General features: G+C 39.8%; 1 protein-coding gene across 2 annotated transcripts in view; it reads right to left on the bottom strand.

The window, feature by feature from the left end:
* Positions 1 to 3,233: 3,233 nt before the first annotated feature.
* Positions 3,234 to 19,838, bottom strand: part of Mut (methylmalonyl CoA mutase) — a 17,689-nt gene continuing 1,084 nt past the window's right edge. The window contains exons 1-12 of one of the 2 annotated variants that reach the window (XM_013019199.1): positions 18,448 to 18,849; positions 16,976 to 17,343; positions 15,920 to 16,077; positions 14,493 to 14,664; positions 13,261 to 13,509; positions 12,569 to 12,680; positions 11,517 to 11,632; positions 9,771 to 9,886; positions 8,736 to 8,867; positions 7,520 to 7,667; positions 5,412 to 5,579; positions 3,234 to 3,458 (exon numbers count right to left, since the gene is read on the bottom strand). In XM_013019199.1, coding sequence (XP_012874653.1) covers positions 3,330 to 3,458; positions 5,412 to 5,579; positions 7,520 to 7,667; positions 8,736 to 8,867; positions 9,771 to 9,886; positions 11,517 to 11,632; positions 12,569 to 12,680; positions 13,261 to 13,509; positions 14,493 to 14,664; positions 15,920 to 16,077; positions 16,976 to 17,343; positions 18,448 to 18,829 — 2,250 coding nt within the window. In that variant the 5' untranslated portion in view covers positions 18,830 to 18,849 and the 3' untranslated portion in view covers positions 3,234 to 3,329. Of the gene's footprint in view, positions 3,459 to 5,411; positions 5,580 to 7,519; positions 7,668 to 8,735; positions 8,868 to 9,770; positions 9,887 to 11,516; positions 11,633 to 12,568; positions 12,681 to 13,260; positions 13,510 to 14,492; positions 14,665 to 15,919; positions 16,078 to 16,975; positions 17,344 to 18,447; positions 18,869 to 19,838 lie in introns of those variants that run through there. The other variant, XM_013019198.1, reaches the window with a different exon arrangement.

Below are 19,838 nucleotides of genomic sequence, written 5' to 3'. Positions count from 1 at the left end.
TCCCACAGCTCAGTATGTTAGACTCGAGCGGTTCCCTGTGTACATTCATGAAAGCCTAGAAATATCAGCAGGGGAGCACACACCTGTAATCCCAGCACTCAGGAGGTTAGGGCAGGAAAACAGCTAGTTTGACATCAGTCTGGGCTGCAAAGGGAAATTTTGTGACCAAAAAAAAATAAAAAACAAATGAAGGAGGAAAGTAAAATCTGTTCCCAAATTGGGATAAGAATCTTACAAACAGAGCCCTTGTGGCACGTCTGTAATTCTAACTACTAAGTCTGAGATGTAGAGGTTTATGGTTTGATGTCAGCTAGGGCAGAAAAGTCCATGAGACACTATCTATAAAATAATCAGAAAAGAACAGAGTTAGATGTATGAGGTAGAGACCAGCTGAGTAAGAAGCCGAGAGAGCTGAGTACCTGAGTTCAAATACCAGCCATCCTCCCTCCAAATGAATCTCAGACAGAAGTCGGAGGAGGCAGCAAGCGTCAGCCCCCACCTGCTCACACGCACACACACGCTCATATGCAAACACGCGTGCTTGTCAGTGTGGAGATACCCAAGCTACTCAGCAGGAATCAGATTTCACATACGACATTTCTTATCACATTCTTCCCTTTCCAGTCTCCATTCCCTAAGAACCAGGTCTCCGAGGCTTTCCTCAGAAAGCATCCTGTTGGACACAGATTGGACTCCCCTGGTTCATGAACCAAAGCTGGCCTCGTGAAAGCTGTATCTCCTCTGAAGGTGTACACTGGTGCAGGAACATGGACAGAGGCCTAGGCTGTGACCAAAGGAGCTTACTGTCAGGAGGCTGAGAAATGAAGATACGGGTTCAGAGCCAGCATGGGAAGACAGATATTCAAAATGCTTTATTTCCAGTTAATAAACAAAACCTGGAAGTGAAGGTGTGGCTCAAGTGGTAGAGTGCCAGACATAAGTGGAAAAAGTCAAGTGAGAATGAGAGACCCTGAGTTCAAGCCTCAGTACAAGCACACACACGCGTGCACACGCACACACCCATTGTAAGACAAAGCTTAGATAACTCCTTCTTCCTTGTACTATTCACACACTTTGACTTCACCTATCCTTATCCTGTGTGCACTCCCTCCCAGATCAAAATTCATGTGTGTGCCAGGCACTATGGCTCATGCCTGTAATCCTTGCTGCTTTCAAAATGACTTCAAAACCCAGTCACCAAGGGTGACAGGAGGAGCATCTACGTAGATTACCAGACACACAGAGAGGGCTTCTCACACCAAACGGCATCACTTCAAATGGGATGGCAGAGCAATCCTGAGCTGTGGGTGACACCTACAGGCATATCAGAAGAAAAGTAAAGGGAGGACCTGAGGAGCAAAAAGGAACAGAGCTATTAAAAAAGGAAAATCTCCTTGCCTTTTTTGAGACTTCACTTCATAAAAGCTGGTGAGGCTTTGTAATCCATTCCCATGCAAACCCTACTTTCGCCTCAAATGTGTGAATGTCTAGAGACCTATGTATTTTATCAGGTCCCCGTGTATGTGTGAGTGTGCATGTGTGTGTGTGCATAACCATTATTCTTGGAACAAACACTGGTACTCACTAGACACTATGTTGAAAATGAACTGTGTATCTTGTAAGTGGAGACGAGAGGAAAACACTGGGAGAGCACTAGGTAAGGGGAGACAGGGTTCAAAAAAATTGTACTCATTACCTGACTCGTGTAACTATAATCCCTCTTTATATCACCTCTACAATTGCAGCAAAATATTTATAAAAAAAAGTAATAGAGCTGATATATTGTACTCATAACCTGCTGTGTTAAAAGGCAATTCCTTTGTATAACTATTTAAAGATAATTTTTAAAAAGGATAAAAGTGATTTGAAAAGATCTTTAAATGCTAGAGACATCTTTCAGAATGATAACCTCAACACAGACAAGAATGTCTTAGCAAATAATATAGATTGGAGAGATATAGATGACATAGACATATGTACATATACAGACACACAAGTTCTTGAATTGCTAATATGACTTGTTCCAGTATGGTGGGGTAAGCTCTAATGTAAATCTGACATGAGTTTACCAGGTGCAGAAGGACGCTGTCTCATGTAGATCTACTCATTAAAGGTATGTTATAAAATACGTCATCCATAAGCACTTGTGTGTGTGTGTGTGTGTGTGTGTGTGTGTGTGTGTGTGTGTGCGTGTATGTCTTTCTTTAATTTGTAACAAAGCCTTAGAGACAGATGCAAACAGTAAATCCTCCTTGGCAACCCAGACCTCACTGCTATGAGATTTTGGTACATGTAAGAAGGAATATGATTCCGACAACAGTTGGCAATGTGAGGGTTTGTTTGTTAACCACACAGTTGCTTTGAGAATAAAGTTGATATAAAAGCAAAAAAAAAAAAAAAAGAAGTCACCTGAAGAACAAGTGCCCTCTGATCTGAGCGTGAAGGGAATGTTCACACACCTCCCCTGCTTCTATCCACACCTCCCTACACACCACGAGTGACACTCTGCTGGGTTCTAAAACTAGCCTAGCATGAACTCATTAACTCCTTTGTTCATGCTAAAAGTAAACTATGCCTTAAACAAATATTCATTCCAAGCTTTATAACCAACTTAATACCTTCATGAAGGTAATTCTGGTAGAGTTTAGCTGAGGACAACAAGTATACTTCATTGTTCAACACAATCTTTCTCCACTGTTTGTGTGTGTGTGCATGTGTGCACGTGTGCACACCATTCATGGTGCTTGATCTCAGGGCCGGGGTGCTAGCCTTCAGTTATTTTTGTGCTCAAGATTAGTGCTCTACCACTTTCAGCCAGAGCTCCACTTCCAGCATTTTTTTTTTTTAAGTAAATGGAGCTAAGAGTCTCCCAGGCTTTTCTGCTGGGCTGGCTTCAAACTGTAATGTAAATAGTCAGATCTCAGCCTCCTGAGTAGTTAGGATTATAGGCATGAGCCACCAGTGTCCAGTTCTCAATTATTTTTAAAGGTTATTATTGTATTAATATTACTATTAATTTTATTTTGTGTTGCACAAATCAATGTGGACTGGTCACTTTAGGTAAACTGAATTTGTAAAACAAATGTCAAGTCGATTTGTAGGAAGTATTTCTAAGTAATACATCACTATAATTTTCCAAAACATGTTTTGTATTCTCTTGAGGGTTTTAAAAAACACTTTGTTGTAGTTAAATCAGAGTGTGGCTGTACATACACATTTATCATAGGACACCATTCTTGCAATATGACATTTTAATGTAAAGCGTTCAAAGAAAGTACATATCAGGTGTTGGGATCAAGTTGCAGACCTGGCTTCACGCTCTTCTCTGATCACACGGACTGCTGCTTCTTCTCCAGGCACCTCTCAATGTCGTCCAGCACCTGGAGGGCGGCCTTTGGGATTCGAGTTCCAGGGCCAAATACATTGGAGACCCCGACCTCATACAGAAATTCATAATCCTGCGGGAAGACAGATGAACTCACAGGATGTGGCTAGCACGTACTCCTTCAGGACCACTACCCATCACCCGTGGCCCGTTCCTCAGCCTGCAGGCCAATGAGACCACCAGGCCCTGTCCCTGTGAGCTGTGTGGTAGACTCAGCTATTTTCACCACCTGCCAGTGGTCAGGTTAAATTTAGCATCGTGCTATAGCTTCGCATTTGCCAGGCTCTTTACTTCCTCCCGGGTGTGTGCACAGGTAGTGAATGGTGACACCCCGAACTCGGCCTCGTACATATGTGTGCTACATGAAGGGGCAGAGGCAGAGTGCGCGGGTTAAAAAAAGTGGAATGACTAGTTTGGAGGAGTCAAGTGGAGCTGGGGAGAAAGCAGAGCACAGATGTCCAATTTCTGCTTCCCCACCCCACTGCTGGGGTGGCCGGCGACCAGACCCAGGACCCAGTGCTTAGACCCAAGTGCTCTACCATTCACTCACCCAGACTTGGGCAGCACCTTTGCTAAAAAACATCCAATCTGCATTCTCAGGTGATCATAACAGACGATAAAGTCTATAGGCATGCTAACATCCTCCAATAATTCCCGTCTATCTCTAGTATAGCTTTGTGGTATTCATGCAAAAGTATTATTTTGCACTGACATTTAATACATCTGATTGCCCCTCTGTCCTTTGAGTTTCTGAGAGCTGAGATTATGGTAGAAGACACTCAGAATGTTTCACTGTCCTTGAGCAGGTGCTGCAGACTGCAAGAGGAAGTCTCAGAAGAATACCCAATAAGACGTGTAGTAACAATTGCTACATGCTGGGGAGAGGCTGGCTGACAGGTTATCTTCTTTACTCCTCTTGAGGAACCGTATGTCCCACTTATCCTGACATCTGCTACAATTCTTCCAACTCAACACTTTTTCCACTTTTCAGTTAAAACAATGAAAACTTGGTGTCATCGGAGACTGGATTGGAAATTGACCCTTGTGTAGGAAAGTTCTGTAAAAACCAGAACTCAAGTATGTGGGCAGTGTCCCCCTACCCGATTCACACATTAACTGACACCACTGAGGGTTATTAGCCTTGCTTCTTCTTCTCTAAGAGGAGCCACAGTGTTCAAGTCCCTCCTCCCACCGCCATTCAGCCTGTAATTTTTCAGAATGAGCTGATTCCACTGGCTGCCATTAAGGCATCTTTGTCCACAAGCAAGCGCTACTTCAAGTCAAACTAGCTAAAATAATAAATGGGTTTTTACAAAACCATGTACTGTAACTGCTGTATCTCTGAGGTAGGGGAGAGCTGAAGTATGGAGAACTTGGACAAGATAGCTGGTTGAGAACAAAAGCAAACTTCCTAATGCTTGCTACACAGCCAAGAAAGAGAGTTCTCACTGTGCCTCTCGCTAGGCTGAACATGCTCGCTACATGAGCAGCTCTCTTTGTGAGGTCTTTCCCTTTTCCCCTTGTTCTTTCTCCACTACTGTTTACTGAACATAACAAAGACATCTATCACAAGTTACTGGTTTGCATGGACTTAAGTTTTCTTACAGGTTGTGTAGACTATTATGTTAAATAATACATTGTGGATCAAAATATAGCTCTGGTAAAAAATAACTCTGCTCGGGCTGGGAAGGTGGCTGAATGGAAGGATGCTTGCCTTGCATGCATGAGGCCCGGGTTCGATTCCTCAGCACCACATACACAGAAAAAGCTTGAAGTGGCTCTATGGCTCAAGTGGTAGAGCACTAGCCTTAAGCTGAAGAACTGAGGGACAGCGCCAAGGCCCAGAGTTCAGGCCCCATGACCAACAACAACAAAAAAAAGAATGTGTCAAAAATATCTCCGCTCTCTGCAGAATTTACTTAGTAAAATCACAAGGGAATAATAATTTTCCTCTAAATCGAGTTTTACAACTCAACCTAAGCCATTATTGCTTTGAATACCCACTGCAGCGCTGGGAGGAAGGTACCTGTGGTGGTATGACGCCCCCACACATGACGAGAATATCGGACCGTCCGAGGGTGGCAAGCTCCTTGATGAGCTCGGGCACAAGGGTCTTGTGGCCCGCGGCCAGTGTGCTCACCCCCACCGCGTGCACGTCGGCATCCACAGCCTGCTGGGCCACTTCACGGGGAGTCTGGAAAAAGACAAAGCACAGTTTGCTACTGGCTAGCCACGAGGAAAATCAGTCTTCTTGTGTGGGTATCACTCCGTATTTCATCGCTGTTAAAATTGCAAAAAGCACTGAACTATTGATGCAAACACTGTCCATGCGGTTGTGTGCCTAGCACCAGAAGTATACCAAAAAGTATTCCCCGAGGAATTTTCAAGACAAAGAATGCATGGAAGTAGAATCCTTTCCATTACACCTGTTGACTTCATTATCAACTGACACTGAGTGACAACATTGTAAAGCACTATGATACAGCAGCGGTGGGAAAGTTAAAAGTTAAAGTGAATGGGAAACAATGCTTCCAGTATGGTGAGGAGCAAGAAACTTTAGACTCTGGTTATTCTACAAATACACCCAATTGGCAGCAGGATGTGGGCTCCAAGGGTTTCGTGAAAGCACGGGAAGTAAGGCCGGGGTCACAGCACGCAGGTGCGTGTGTGACAATGAGAAGAGCTTCACACCCATTTACAGGATGTGGGAACTTTCACGAAGTTCTCAATTAGTACTCACCCAAGAGTCTATCTCTTCTGAGCACTAATGCTTTCTCATACTGCTTTGCCAATGCCTATGTATTTAACTTACTTCACAGAAAAGGCTAAAGTGTACAAGTTCCTCATGGTAAATGTAAGAATTTAGCAAGAACATCACACCTCAGGACCACTGTCTAAAGTACCTAAGAAAAAGCATCCATCTGTTAATTTTTTGTGCCTCTTTGTTCAGGTAGTGGGGACACATGCATGGACATGGAGAAACTTCATACCGCATGTTAGCAAGCACCCTGACTCTGCGAGAAACATTAACGTGAAATCAAACTTCGTAAGAGAAAACAACATATTCTTTCATTTTACTCCTGAGGTCTGACCTTGCCTTAGGAGAGGCTTCCACTGTTTCTCATCCGGATTCCTGGGCATCTTAACTAGACTCCCTGTGCATCTAGCTACAGCTGCTCTCAGCTCTTGTCACACAGTTTTACCAGAAAGTGAATTTTCTGAAGTATACATTGGACTGTGTTGCCAAACCCACACACAAACCACTGGGATGGAGCGGAAGGCTATCAATCTCAACCCTTGGTGAAGCACACATTCCAACGCTACTCTTACAGTAACCTGAGGACATCATGCCTTCTTACAGCTCTCTAACTCTGCCCAGCCATCCCTCCTTGCCTAATTTGTTCCAGGCTTCGGAAGTTACGGTTCAAAGGTTCCTATGATACTTGAAAGAACCAAAGTCGCTCCTTGTCCATGTTAGAGTTACAGTAACAATCATACTACGTTGTGATTGCTAGTAATGTAGTCTGTTAGGAGGCCGGCACCTCCTTGGGAACAAAACCTCATCTTACTCACATCTGGCATAGAACTGCACACGAGGCAGATAAAGCTCAGAGTATGGAATTTATTCAAATGTATTTTCAGCTAAAGATGTATGTTGTAGAGTATACTATCACTCTGTGAACAACTTCCATTCCCTTTGGCAATAAAAAATTAATGCCTGTGTCCAATATTCTGTAACTAAAATACTATGATAAAGTGAGCAAAGACCCTTCTTATGGGTTAGGTTTACTCTGCAATTCAATTTCCTTTCCAAATTCTTCTTACTAACCCCATGTGAACACTCCCATAAACCACGCGTCACTCTCAGAATAAAGTCTTTGAGAGTAAAACTCCAGTTTCTAAAGCCTAGTAAAAATTATACTTCTGAGCTGGTATTTACTATCACGACGTCTGAGTCCACATTCATTGTACTTTTATTTCTCTCATAATTACTTCTAACACATGCACTGAAAAACAGAATGTATTGCTCATGTGCTTTAATAACTTGTAAGCATCATCCTGGCATCGTTTTTCTACTTTATCCAGATGTGAGTTGTGGTATCCCCTGAGACTTCTCCCAGCAATTGTTAGTACCTGAAAAAGAGGGCCAATGTCCACATCAAAACCAAGATCAGCAAACCCTGTCGCAATGACTTTGGCCCCTCTGTCATGGCCATCTTGACCCATTTTTGCCACAAGAAGACGAGGTCTGCGACCTTCTCGTTCCATGAATTTATTCACTCTAAGAAACATTTTAAAAAGACAACAGTTAAATGTAACTACTCAAAAGTAATTTAGTCACAATCTGCTTCCTTGTATTCTGTCAACATTTTTTAGTTTAAATTGAGAGCACCATTACAGCCTGGCTGAACTGAACTCTCTCCTGTTTGGAAGCCAATTTGGGAGATGACACAACTCTGAGCTGAGCACACTGAGAACATCAGTAAAGAAAGATGAAAGAAAAATGATCATTTCTTCTTGAGCAACATACAATATGCAAACTTAGTTAAGTGCTTTCCAGTCCTTTATACCAAGCTGTGACTGTCCTCACCCAATGTGCCCTCCAAAGTGTGAACAACTACAGTGTGGATTCTTATAATGACATATACTCAAAACACTTTCCTGCTTTCAAGGACAAATTGAAACAAAACATGAAAAAGCACTACTTCAGTTTTTATTTAAAGAAAAGAACTTGTTTTTCACCTTGTCTGCTTTAAGATATATGTATATATACATTTACATATTACATAATATATACATCTATATGTACATGTATATTACATACATATGTATTAACTCTAAAGTTTTAGAAGGAAGCTTATTACAAAGGTTGAAAAAAATCAACTTCTAGAGTTGGGTTTGAATGGTTCATGTCTACAATCCTAGCTACTTGGAAGATGAAACCTGGACGATTGTCATTCAAAACCAGCCTTGGTGGAAAAGTATGAGAAACCTCATCTCCAAAATAAGTAGCAAAATGTTGGATTAGAAACATGCCTCAAGAGGTAGAGTGCCAGTCAAGCAAGCAATCTGAGCCAGCTTGAAACTCTAGTTTAAGCCCTGATAGTGGCTTTTAAAAAGTCTGGCTATCAATCTATCTCTCTCTATGGATCGATCTAATCTTCACCAAACTTACAATATGTAGTACTGTCACAAGATAAGATGGAAATATAGAATAATTGATGATATCTTTCAGATGTTAAAAACTAGCTTCTTTTTCTAGTTTTAAAAATTCTTACTGTTGAATGGTAACCCCTTTGTATAACTACTGAAGGATAATAAAATAATTTTAAAGAGAAAGAAATCTCACCTCTTGATGGTAGATGAGATCTCCTTACTTTCTCCAAATTCCTGGCGATATGCCCCGCTTACCATACGGTCACTAGCTTTATGTTCACCAAATACCTTCTTCATAGCATCTGTGATTTCTCCAACTGTACACCTAAAATATTACACGGGAATTCTGGTGAGAGCATTATTTGCAAAGATACTTATTTACCTTAGTAGTCAATATAATAAGAAATATTTCATTACTTAAGTAAAATGGGCTGTCATAAACTTAAAGAACAAATGCTTAACTATATAGAAAAGCATCTTCCTTCAGAATACTTATGCAAAAGTGATTCTGGATACCTTTATACACTGTCATCTATTTTCAGTATCTGCCAACCAAAAATAAAACCTAACAATTACAAATAGACAAGTATCTGAAGGCTAATACAAATGAAGGCTAATACAAATACTGAACTTGGTAAGACCAGAAGAAAACCAAATAAAGCAGGCTAAGATGGCGGCAAGAGCAAAGAGACTGGAAATACATTTGAAAAAAGTCCTCTTGATCTCCACCCCTTATCCCTTTGCCCTTTCCTAATGGCCCCTCGGCTACTTTTGACTTTAGAAAGCCTCTCTGGCTTTCTCAACAAGGGAAAAGGACTTGGGGGTGTTCATGGTTAGAATAATTCAGAAGAGATGACATAAGGCATTCTTGTCAATTCTCAGATAAGCGTTGCCACTCCCTTATGAAAGGCTATTTATATCAAAATAGAACATATAACCTTGATGATATGCTTGAGTACGTTAAGTTTCAACCTGAACATCAGTAAAATGTATTTATTATAATAGCATCAAATGTGCTGCCACAGTGAAATGTGCAATGCACATCTATGAATGTTTCAAATGTTCAGATATTTGAGAACAGGAACTGAATTTATTATAGTTTCCTTTCCGCTCTTCAGGGTCACGTGGTTTAGAGGATCAGCCTTTCGCCTCAGTAGACTCTGAAGAGTCTAAGCATGCAGTATTTACACACTAACGCCAAATACGCAGCGTGTAAAACTCTCCTCACCTTGCACGAGTCGCATCCACAGCAAGAGCCAAAATATTCCCATCGCCACTGGCAGCGCACTGGGTGAGCGCCTCAAGACACCGCTGAGCCCGAGCTTGGTCCCTGCTGGCTTTGATCTTATGGGAAGAGTCAAGGAAAGGGAGAGTTGGTGTGAAAGAGGAGTAAACAAGCAATCAGGAGACTAACACACACGTTAGCCCTGACACATGTTGTACTGAGGCTCTTCCATCATCTACTAAACTGCAAAAAAGAGGGAATAAATGAAGAAACTAACATGCAGAACTTCATTCACTAAGCATTTCCAAAAGCAGTTTAACCCTGTATAACCTTACAAATCAAAAACCAGCAGGACCATAAGTTGAAATGGTTTAGTTTAGGAAAAATATGTTAACATTTCATGTGAAACTATTGCTGTAACCACTTGTAAAAGACATGAAAAAATCTAAACTTCATCTCAGTACTGAAAAGATTGCAGGATTACAACTGAAATACCTTTTGGTATAAAAATATTTTTATGTCCATGGTGGTAATTAATGTTAATAATAAAAGAAGTTTGATTTGGTCATGGTCATGCTCAGGTTCAGTATTAGTAAAAGTTACATCAGAACTAAGCAAGCATCTAGAAAAAAATGAAATAATGTGCAATGTTAGAAAACCTAACAAAGGATGGCGTACATAAAAGTATGCAGTAAGTACCAGCAATTATTCCTATAGGGTCACTGTTGAATTTTTCTTTCTTGCCCCAAATAAGGCATCATTTATGTCAAGTGTAATCAGTTGGATTGAATGTGTAGAGTTAAAAAGTACTTACAATGTATGACGGAGGAGAGAAAGAATTTTCCAAACATAATAAAAACAGGTTTTTGTGGTCAAAGATAACAGAATACAATAGGCTAACTAAGGCTTTTTGAAAAAATGACAAAATGTGATAGAAGAATCACTATTCCTTAATGAGAATGAAAGTGGAAATAACATGACACATCTGTCATTAACTCTAATTTAAGAAACAGATGATGACAGTAATGCATTCAATCTAATGGGACAAAGTCTATTAGAATTTTATGCAGCATTTCAACTGAGGAAGAAAAGTCTTATCTTGGATCTGTTGATAAAGTGGGAAAGAAAGTACATCAAGAAGCCTTAAATTCAAATACTGACTCTACACTTCCTTTTGTTTTCATTTTGAGTGACGTAAACAGTCATCTGAGCATTAGTTCTCATCATGTAAACTGTGAGAGGCCTTGTGATTACATCATGGGTTTTTTGTTTTGTTTTTTGTTGGTTATGGGGCTTGAACTCTGGGCCTGGATACTGTCCCCTCAGCTCTTCAGCAAAAGTCTAGTGCTCTACCACTTAAGCCACAGTACTGCTTCTGGTTTGCTGGTGGTTAATTAGAGATAAGAGTCTCATGGACTTTCCTGCCAGGGCTGGCTTTGAACTGCGATCCTCAGATCTTGCTCAGCCTCCTGAGTAGCTAGGACTACAGGTGTGAGCCACCGGTGCCCAGCTACATTGTGGTTTTGAACACTAATATGAGCTTCACAAAGGTAGATATTATGGTTTAAATCACATAAGGTGTGGCTGGCTCTTGGATGTTTGGTTATTTATCATAAGCATGTTTCTCAATTTCTTAATTTTAAATGCTGAGAAATAATACTCACCTCATGTGGCTGTTGTAAAGATTTAGAAGGACAATGTAAACTTAGTGCCTAGAACACAGGAGATTCTTATAAAGTAAGTTAATACCTTTGTAAGTTTTTCAATCTGCTTCTTACGCACTGAAGAATTATCAATTGCCAAAACTTCTACAGTTTCTTCCTTTTCCAGCTGGTACTTATTTACTCCAACAATTACTTCAGAACCTGTTAATTTTCCCAAAGGGAAATCATATGTAGATCCTATTCAAAATCATTGCCTGATAGCCCTATGATTATCATAGATTTTCCTTAACAGTTTAATATGATTAAATACTATTCTTAACTTTCATGAACACCTCAGTTATAGATCAGCTGGGATGAAAGAATCAACAGTTACATATTGGAATCTCTATAAGGGTGACTTTTACTGTTTCCCCTGCTACAAGCTTGCCTAAAGTCTCTGCTAAGCCTTCTCTGAGAACAAGCAGAACAGGTGCCATATAAGATTTAGATGGTAGTGAAGGAACTGACAATAGCTTTTCTCAGATCTTGTATTCTTTTATAGCCAATCACTTTTAAACAGAAGACAAATTACCTACACAATCAAGCTATTAGGTTCTTATTCTTATCTAAAAACAACCCAGGACCTCTTTCCCGCTGATATTCCTCTTCCTTCCTCTACCATACTTAATTTGATCTGTAATTATTTTGTTTTCTTGTTTATTTTCCCTCCTTCACTATACTCTGAAGTTTTAGGGGTACAGGCTTACATCAGTCCTGTTCACATTTGCATGCCCAGAATAGTAAATGCCTCAAATATAACTTACTAAAATAATATTCACTGATTGAATATACTCATTAGAGCACGAACACCATCCAGTGCCACTGGGAATGTCCACCTGTATATGTGTGTGTGAAGAGGATACGTCCACACACAGATGTACATATGCTTGCCTGTGCTCATTCATGCATGCAAAAATGTGCACATATGGATACAGATATAAGAAGATTTCAACAAAACTCCATTTTTCCATTCTTTTCGTTGTATTGTTTTTTACTCTTTTAACTTAGTGTCCATTAGTCATAGATGTTATCTTCAGACAGGAATGAACAGTTCTTTTGGAATACTGATTTCATCTCTAACTTCTGACTTGCTCTTACCAGAGTCTATCCGTGCCTGTCTTCGGGCAGCACACTCTTCAATTCGAAGCTTAGGGATTCCCTCTGCCACAGCTTTAGCCATTCCACCAACCTCTTCAATTTCCTTTATGAGCTAAAAAGAAAAACGTATCAATAAAGCTGAAAAAGAATATGAAAACGTCAAATGCCAATTAGTTCTAAATGCTATATAAGTATTAGTAGTAGAAATAAAATTACAAATAGAATGATATCAAATTTCTAATAATGTTAATGAAATTGGTGTAGTGAATACAACTGCACTGGTAGGAAAAGGCAAACTAGAGGTATGAATCCACCAAAACTCTAAACTGTCACATGGGGTTGACAGACAAGAGTACACATGTGTGACTTTAAATTATGTAGATGAAAAAGAAAGAAAAATATAGCTTATTACAAGAAATAGAAAAAAATCCCTTATTTGCATAAGCTTTGTAATACTAGTTGGCTTTTCAACTCTTTGAACAAAATAACTGCAGAAATACAATTTGTATGTAACAGATATGAGCACTGAAGCCTACTCAAATCTAAATCTTTTTTCCTAAAACATTTTACAAACTTTGCTATGTCTAAACTGATTAGACTTATACATCAGTGATTTATACATCCTCTTTAGGCCTACTGACCTTTATGACTCTCTCCATCTTAGAAGTGAGGTTGTAAAGAGGGACACTGACCTGCAAAGCAGCGTCGTAAACATCATTTGTGAGCGACTCCATCATATATGACCCTCCCCAAGGATCGGCCACTTTGGGGATCCCAGACTCCTCCTGGATGATTATCTGTGTGTTCCTCGCGATTCTAGCACTTTTCACAGTTGGCAAACCCAGAGCTTCATCAAAAGAATTTGTGTGCAAAGACTGAGTTCCTCCAAACACAGCTGCCATGGCTTCTATTGTAGTCCGGATAATGTTATTATAAGGATCCTAAAATGTTTAGTTAAAGAAGCAGGGATTACAGATAACTTAGCACAGGTACTAAGCTTTAAATTATGAAATAAACTCAAACAAATGACTAAGCAGGATTAAGAGGAATAACTAGGAGCCAGCCAAACACAGTGGCAAATGTCTGTAGTCCCAGTGCTAGGAGGCTGAGGGAAGAGGTGATCCAGGTTTGAGGACATCTGGGCTACACAGAAAATTACACGTGCACTTGGCCTACAGAAGGAGATCTTCTGTAAAGGAAAGCAAAACAAAACCCAAGAGCCAAAGGGTACCAAACGGGCACTCAGTGAACGGTTAATGGGACAGATGAGCAGTAAATTGTAGGATGGAAATTTGGGGTTATACTTCACTGTATTCCTACTTGATTGGAAAATGTCTTCTGATTTTTGTTCAGCTTCCTTAGCTGTAAAACTAAGTGCATTAAGATGCGAAAGGATTAAAGTTCCTTCCAACCTCAAAATCCTACTTCATTCATGAAGGACTAAAGTGCATTATGTGTACAGCCTATTCATTTTTATTCACTTTGAAATGTAGAAGAGCATGTAGCTTCATACTTATAAATCATTAACCTACTTGTATAATACATTTGTATAATACATTATACGAGTAGATATAATTTAAATTAGTTTTAGGCAAGGATTATACTTTTAAAATTATATAAGAGAAAATTAATTGAAATTTTTGTTCTTGCTTATCATCAACTTTTTTTATGTTTTAAATAGTAAAAAATCTATTTACCATGGAAATCATTTATGATGTAAATGATTTTATACTGTGAACCACTAGATGGCACCAACTTCATACACGCAACAAGTGTGACAGAGACAAGTATGCACTATGCTTCTGTATATTTATGATTTTTAAATGTTAGGTTGGTTGCTAAACTGCTCCCTGACCATGCCATGTTGCTTAGAAGAAGACACTTATTTTTCTCATTAATATTCTTTTAAATTACACAAATATACCTGCTCGGTAAGTGACCATCCTGAGGTCTGGCAATGAGCTCTTAGAAGAAGAGATTTAGAGTTCTTGGGCTTGAACATTTGCTCTATTAAGTGAGCCCACAGTCTTCTCCCAGCTCTCATCTTTGCTATTTCCATGTAAAAGTTCATCCCAATTCCCCAGAAGAAAGACAACCTAAAATAGCAACACAAAGTCCAGAATTTGTTCAGATGTAAAAATACAGACAAGACAATTAACTATGTGTATCACAGATTAGGGGAAAAATGTCCAGATTTTAAAATCAATCAACTAAATTTGAATTAAAAGCAAGGCATATGTATTTAAGTTACTGTAAACCTACAATGAGAAAGTATATTTCCATGTTTGCAAGAGAAACAGCTGTGATTGACTGTTCTAGTAAGCATGTTCATTTTGCAATTGATTTTCTCTAGACAGACTCTCTTCTTGTGTACTTAAAGAATGTTTCATTTTCGAAAATAAAAGTATTTTAATACCAATCACCATGCAAGGTGAGGGTTGCCTATGAAGGTGTGGTATACTACTCTGCCAGTAATCCCACAACCAAGAGGAAGAAATAAGAAGACAGGCTTGAAACTAGCCTGGGGCCAGAGTCAATGAGCCCTCATCTCAAAAAAGCAAGCTTTAGTATGGAGCTTCACACCTGTAATCCAAGCTGGATAGAGGCCAAGCCCAGGAAAAAGACTTCCATACTCTATCTCAAAAATAAGCTCAGCAGAGAGCCCTAGTTTTGTGGCTCAAATGGTTGAGTGCTTGTCTGGCAAGCACAATGCCCCATAGTCAAATGCCAGTATAGCCAAAAGGAAAAAAGATAAAAGAAAATGAAAAGGCAAGAAAAGGGCTCAATATAGACAGAAAACATTTTGACCTTGGAGATGACATTAAAGGCCTTAGTAATGCACAGGCGTCCTAGGACTCCTAGGACTTTGAGGCCAGTCATTTGTAAGCGTGCATAACCTGGCTTCCAGGGGCAGCCTTGTCCTTGGGCTCTCTGAAGGCAGAGGTAGGTCTCACTGTGTACTAACAGCATGTACAAGCCTGCTTGGCCCAGGGCAAGCAAGGAACTGCTGAGTTGACTGAGCTCTGGCTTGAAATTTTTTACCCTTAAGTACTTCATAATCTTCATACCCCTTTCTTAACAATCTGTTTGGAAACAAAATGGCTTCTATAGCACTGTATTCCATGTACACTATATCAGAGAGAAGATATCTATGTTTTCAAAAGAAAAAAAAATATATGAATGTCTCTGAGCCTTACATTCATATGTCAATGTATAAAATGTGCACGTTGTGTTCTCCAAGTAGCTGGAGACACAGTAAAGCCATCAAAATCTAACATGACATTTATACAGACAAGTTCACATTACCAGTGTGTCTAGCTGCTCCTGTGCTGCTTCTGAATATGTACTCACCTTGGTGCGAACTGATCGATTGTGAGGCCGGCTTGGAGTCCAGTTCTACAGTACTCTAAGCCATCTGCCAGCGTATAGGCCAGCTCTAGGATGGCATCCGCCCCTGCTTCCTGCATATGGTAGCCACTAATTGAAATTGAATTAAATTTGGGCATGTGCTAAAAATAAAAGAGAAAACAGTGAATAAAAATACTAAAAGGTTCTATTAAACCCATTTCTAAAAGCAAGTTCAACCCAAATTAGACTTTCTAATTAACTCACTCCATGATTGGTGGATCCATGAACTATTAAAATTATGTAGTTTTCCAGTGGGGAAAAAAATTGTATCAACCACCTTTGAGGACTAACTGAAGATATCTTTCTTTTGAAAACAGTACTCTCAACTTACAAGAATTCATTATAACTTTGCCTTAATCTAGACATGCATAAATCTAATACAAGGAGTAAATAATATTCACTTGACAGAGAATTTCTCCTTGCTACTAAATTATGGTCTAATGTTAAGGTGCTGCAAAAGGGGACATTGCTAAGCAAGAAGAAAACTGTGAACAATGGAGACAAACGGGTATGAACTGCTCAAAGGAAAATGAAGGAGGAAGGGGAGAATGTGTGTCTGTTGGGGGACTCCTGCTTCTGTTTAGGAACAGAGTAAGATTCTCCTTCTCACACTGCTTTGATAAGGAAAGATGTGCCCAATTCAGAGTGAAAGCAACCTTAGTGAGAATATGGACGTTAAGTGGTATCTCCTAATTCAGTTTTTAGAAGAAATAAAACAGATGTCTTCATCTCTATCTTAACATCAATGTCTAAAGTGCCTACATCTGAATTATGGAGGAAAATAAAGAAGTAAAAATTGTGAATTTCCTTGATTTTAGCAATTATCAAGAATTAAACAACAAAGAAAATACAGCAAATGTATACTGTCCAGATAATGAAGATCATAAAATTACCATACTAAAGACAAAACCTAAATATTAACAATATACTTCCCAGACTTTATACTAGAATGATTACCCAAATTCAATTACAAAACTCAAGGTAAGTTACAATGTATACCTTTGCTGTATACTGGAAGATGTCAGCAATAATTTTCATGGATGGTTCTGGAGGAAAAATATAAGTATTTCTGACCATAAACTCCTTTAATATATCATTTTGGATTGTGCCAGTAAGTTTCTCTTTAGGTACACCTTGTTCTTCTCCAGTTACTATAAAAGTTGCAAGAACTGGGATCACTGCTCCATTCATAGTCATGGAAACTGACATTCTTTCTAGAGGAATTCCATCAAAAAGGATTTTTGTATCTTCTACAGTGTCAATAGCAACTCCAGCCATTCCAACATCACCACGAACCCGAGGGTTGTCTGAATCGTAACCACGATGTGTTGCCAGATCAAAGGCAACTGATAACCCCTGCTGACCAGCTAAATATATAAAGAAAAACGACATCAAGTAAACAGCATCCAAGTAAACTGATTTCATTAAGACTACTAAAAGCAGCGGCTCGTTGCATCATAGTATATTTTTATAATATTTCATGCTCAGTTATATGAAAACAAATTTTAATACAGGTAATTAATTTCTTTAGATTCAGTTTTTCCCAAGATGCAAGTGTACAAATTGAGAACTGTAGCAATGAAAACGAATAGAAAGAACACAACACCTCACTTTCTCATGTCTGTCTGTGGATTTATTGTATAGGTTCAAGCACCAAATCATTATGGCTTTGTAATCTAAGTTTTTTGACAATATTTCAAAACTTCACGGAATGATCTGCCTGTTCACAAACTTACAATAATATTGTGCATTTGTGTGTTTATTTACTTTTGTTCTTTAACATGATCTTAATTTTGACTATTCAAATATTCTGGGACACAGAATTATGAATACCACCCCTCAATTGTTTTCATGGTGCTCAGGGCAAACTCAGGACCTACAGCATGGGAGGCAAGCACTCTACCACTGAGCAATCCCAGTTCTTATCCAAACTTTTTGAAATAAGCAATAATCTACACTAAGTAGAAGTTCAGTCCTACACAGGCAGTTCAAACTTACAAATCTTCAAATTTAGTGATCAAACGATATGACTGTACTATATACAAAAAAGATATTTACTCTTTAGCAAATATAGTTTCCAGAGAACTGAATGCTAGATTGCACTGTACATATCAGAACCACTTTACCATGTATTACTTTTTTTGGGCACCATTTAAACCAACTTTTCCAGTTGCTACCTCAATAATACTAATTAGAAGCTTTTCAAAGCAAAGGCAAAGTCCGTGTATTTTCTCTTCACCTAATTCCTCTTGTATGATGTAAAGTGTGATTTTTCTATCAAGAATTTTACACTTTTTCTCACTCATCTTTGAGTGTAGAAGCTGAAAATCTTTTAACGTATAATTAACTATAAAGTAATAAAGTTAGTGTCATCTGTACCAAGATTTTTTTAACCACCCTCCCCTCAGAAAGTCAAGATCATGTGGTGCAGGTCTTGTCATGAGGAATTACACCTGTCCCTCAAGCCCTACCCTTGATGTTGTCCTTATAGAACTTATTGCTCTCCTCCACAGTGCTGAAGCCTGCATACTGCCGGATGGTCCACGGCCTGTTGGTGTACATAGTGGGATACGGTCCACGTGTGAATGGCTTCACTCCAGGAAATTCGTCAGGTAAGTCCTTTGTGTCTACCCTGGAATACAAGGGCTTGATGGCAATCCCCTCTGGGGTTTGCCATATTAGGTCATTGGGATTTTTGCCTTTTAGCTGCTTTTTTGCCAGGGCAGCCCATTCTGGGTGAAGGGGTTGTTTCTGGTGTAGAAGTCGCTGCCATGTGAACGTGGGGCCTGGTGATGGATTGAGGAGCTTCAGGTACTTAGGTGAAAGTATTAGGTGATTCTTGGCCTTTAACATGGTGGAACATGGAAATACACCAAAGGGTCGGAAACTGATCTAGAAAAAGAAACACAGTTCATAAACCTTTAGAGAGAGAGGAGCCACAACACCAACACAGGCATTTTGCTAGTTAACTGAAGTCAAGGGCCTCACTGACTTTTCTGCCCTGGCTGGCTTCAAGTGGTGATCCTCAGAACTCAGCTTCTGGAATAGCTAGGATTTCAGGCATGGGCCCAGGTGACTCAGGCCTGTAATCCTAGCTACTCAGGAGGCTGAGATCTATGATGGCTGTTACAATCCAGCATGGACAAGTCCAGGAGACTCTTTTCTCCAATTAACTACTAAGAAAAGCCAGAAGTGGAGCTGTAGTTCAAGGGTTAGACTGCTAGCCTTGACCCTAGGACAGCGCCTAGGCCCTGAGTTCAAGCCCCAGGAAGAAGCCCCTGGAAGGAACTTACACAAACATATTCTGAACCAAACAGCTTTCAAGTTTGATTGTTCACGTATGGTTCCAGATTAACTCTCTGCAAAAGTCATCACCTCTAGTATTTGACCAGCAAGGGGCATGCAAATGAATAATAATCGCTGTTGGTCAATGAATACTAGGAAGTGGTAACTTTTTTTTGGGGGGGGGGAAGGGCACGAATGGAGGGCGGAAGAGAGCAAATGCAGTTATTCCATGTACGTCATGCAAACCCCGAACTCTGCAACTTGATGATGGGGTTGAAGGCAGCAGCGGGGATGAAATTGGAACCTCTCCATAGAGCTACCCCTTGTCTTTTGTGTGTTTTATTTTTTAAATCATTGTTGGGCGAAAACCACCAAGTGATTTTGACTTCCCGCCCACACGGAATCCAGGGCTTCCAGCTTTGGAAACTCAGTGTCTTCCAGAACAAAGCTGAGAACACGTTCGCAGTTTCCCCCTCTACGTCGGTTTAGACCCGTCCAGTCCCTCCAGTCCTCTCTGCTCCTCACCCCAAGCTTGCATCCCTGACAACCCGGGGCTTGGGAGCAGGGGGGGGGGAAC

The sequence above is a fragment of the Dipodomys ordii genome, unplaced genomic scaffold, assembly GCF_000151885.1.
Source record: "Dipodomys ordii isolate 6190 unplaced genomic scaffold, Dord_2.0 Scaffold44, whole genome shotgun sequence".
In the NCBI taxonomy this organism is placed as follows: Eukaryota; Metazoa; Chordata; class Mammalia; order Rodentia; family Heteromyidae; genus Dipodomys; species Dipodomys ordii.
The sequence above is the reverse complement of the archived record's forward strand: the minus strand, read 5'-3'. Positions and strand labels throughout refer to the sequence as shown.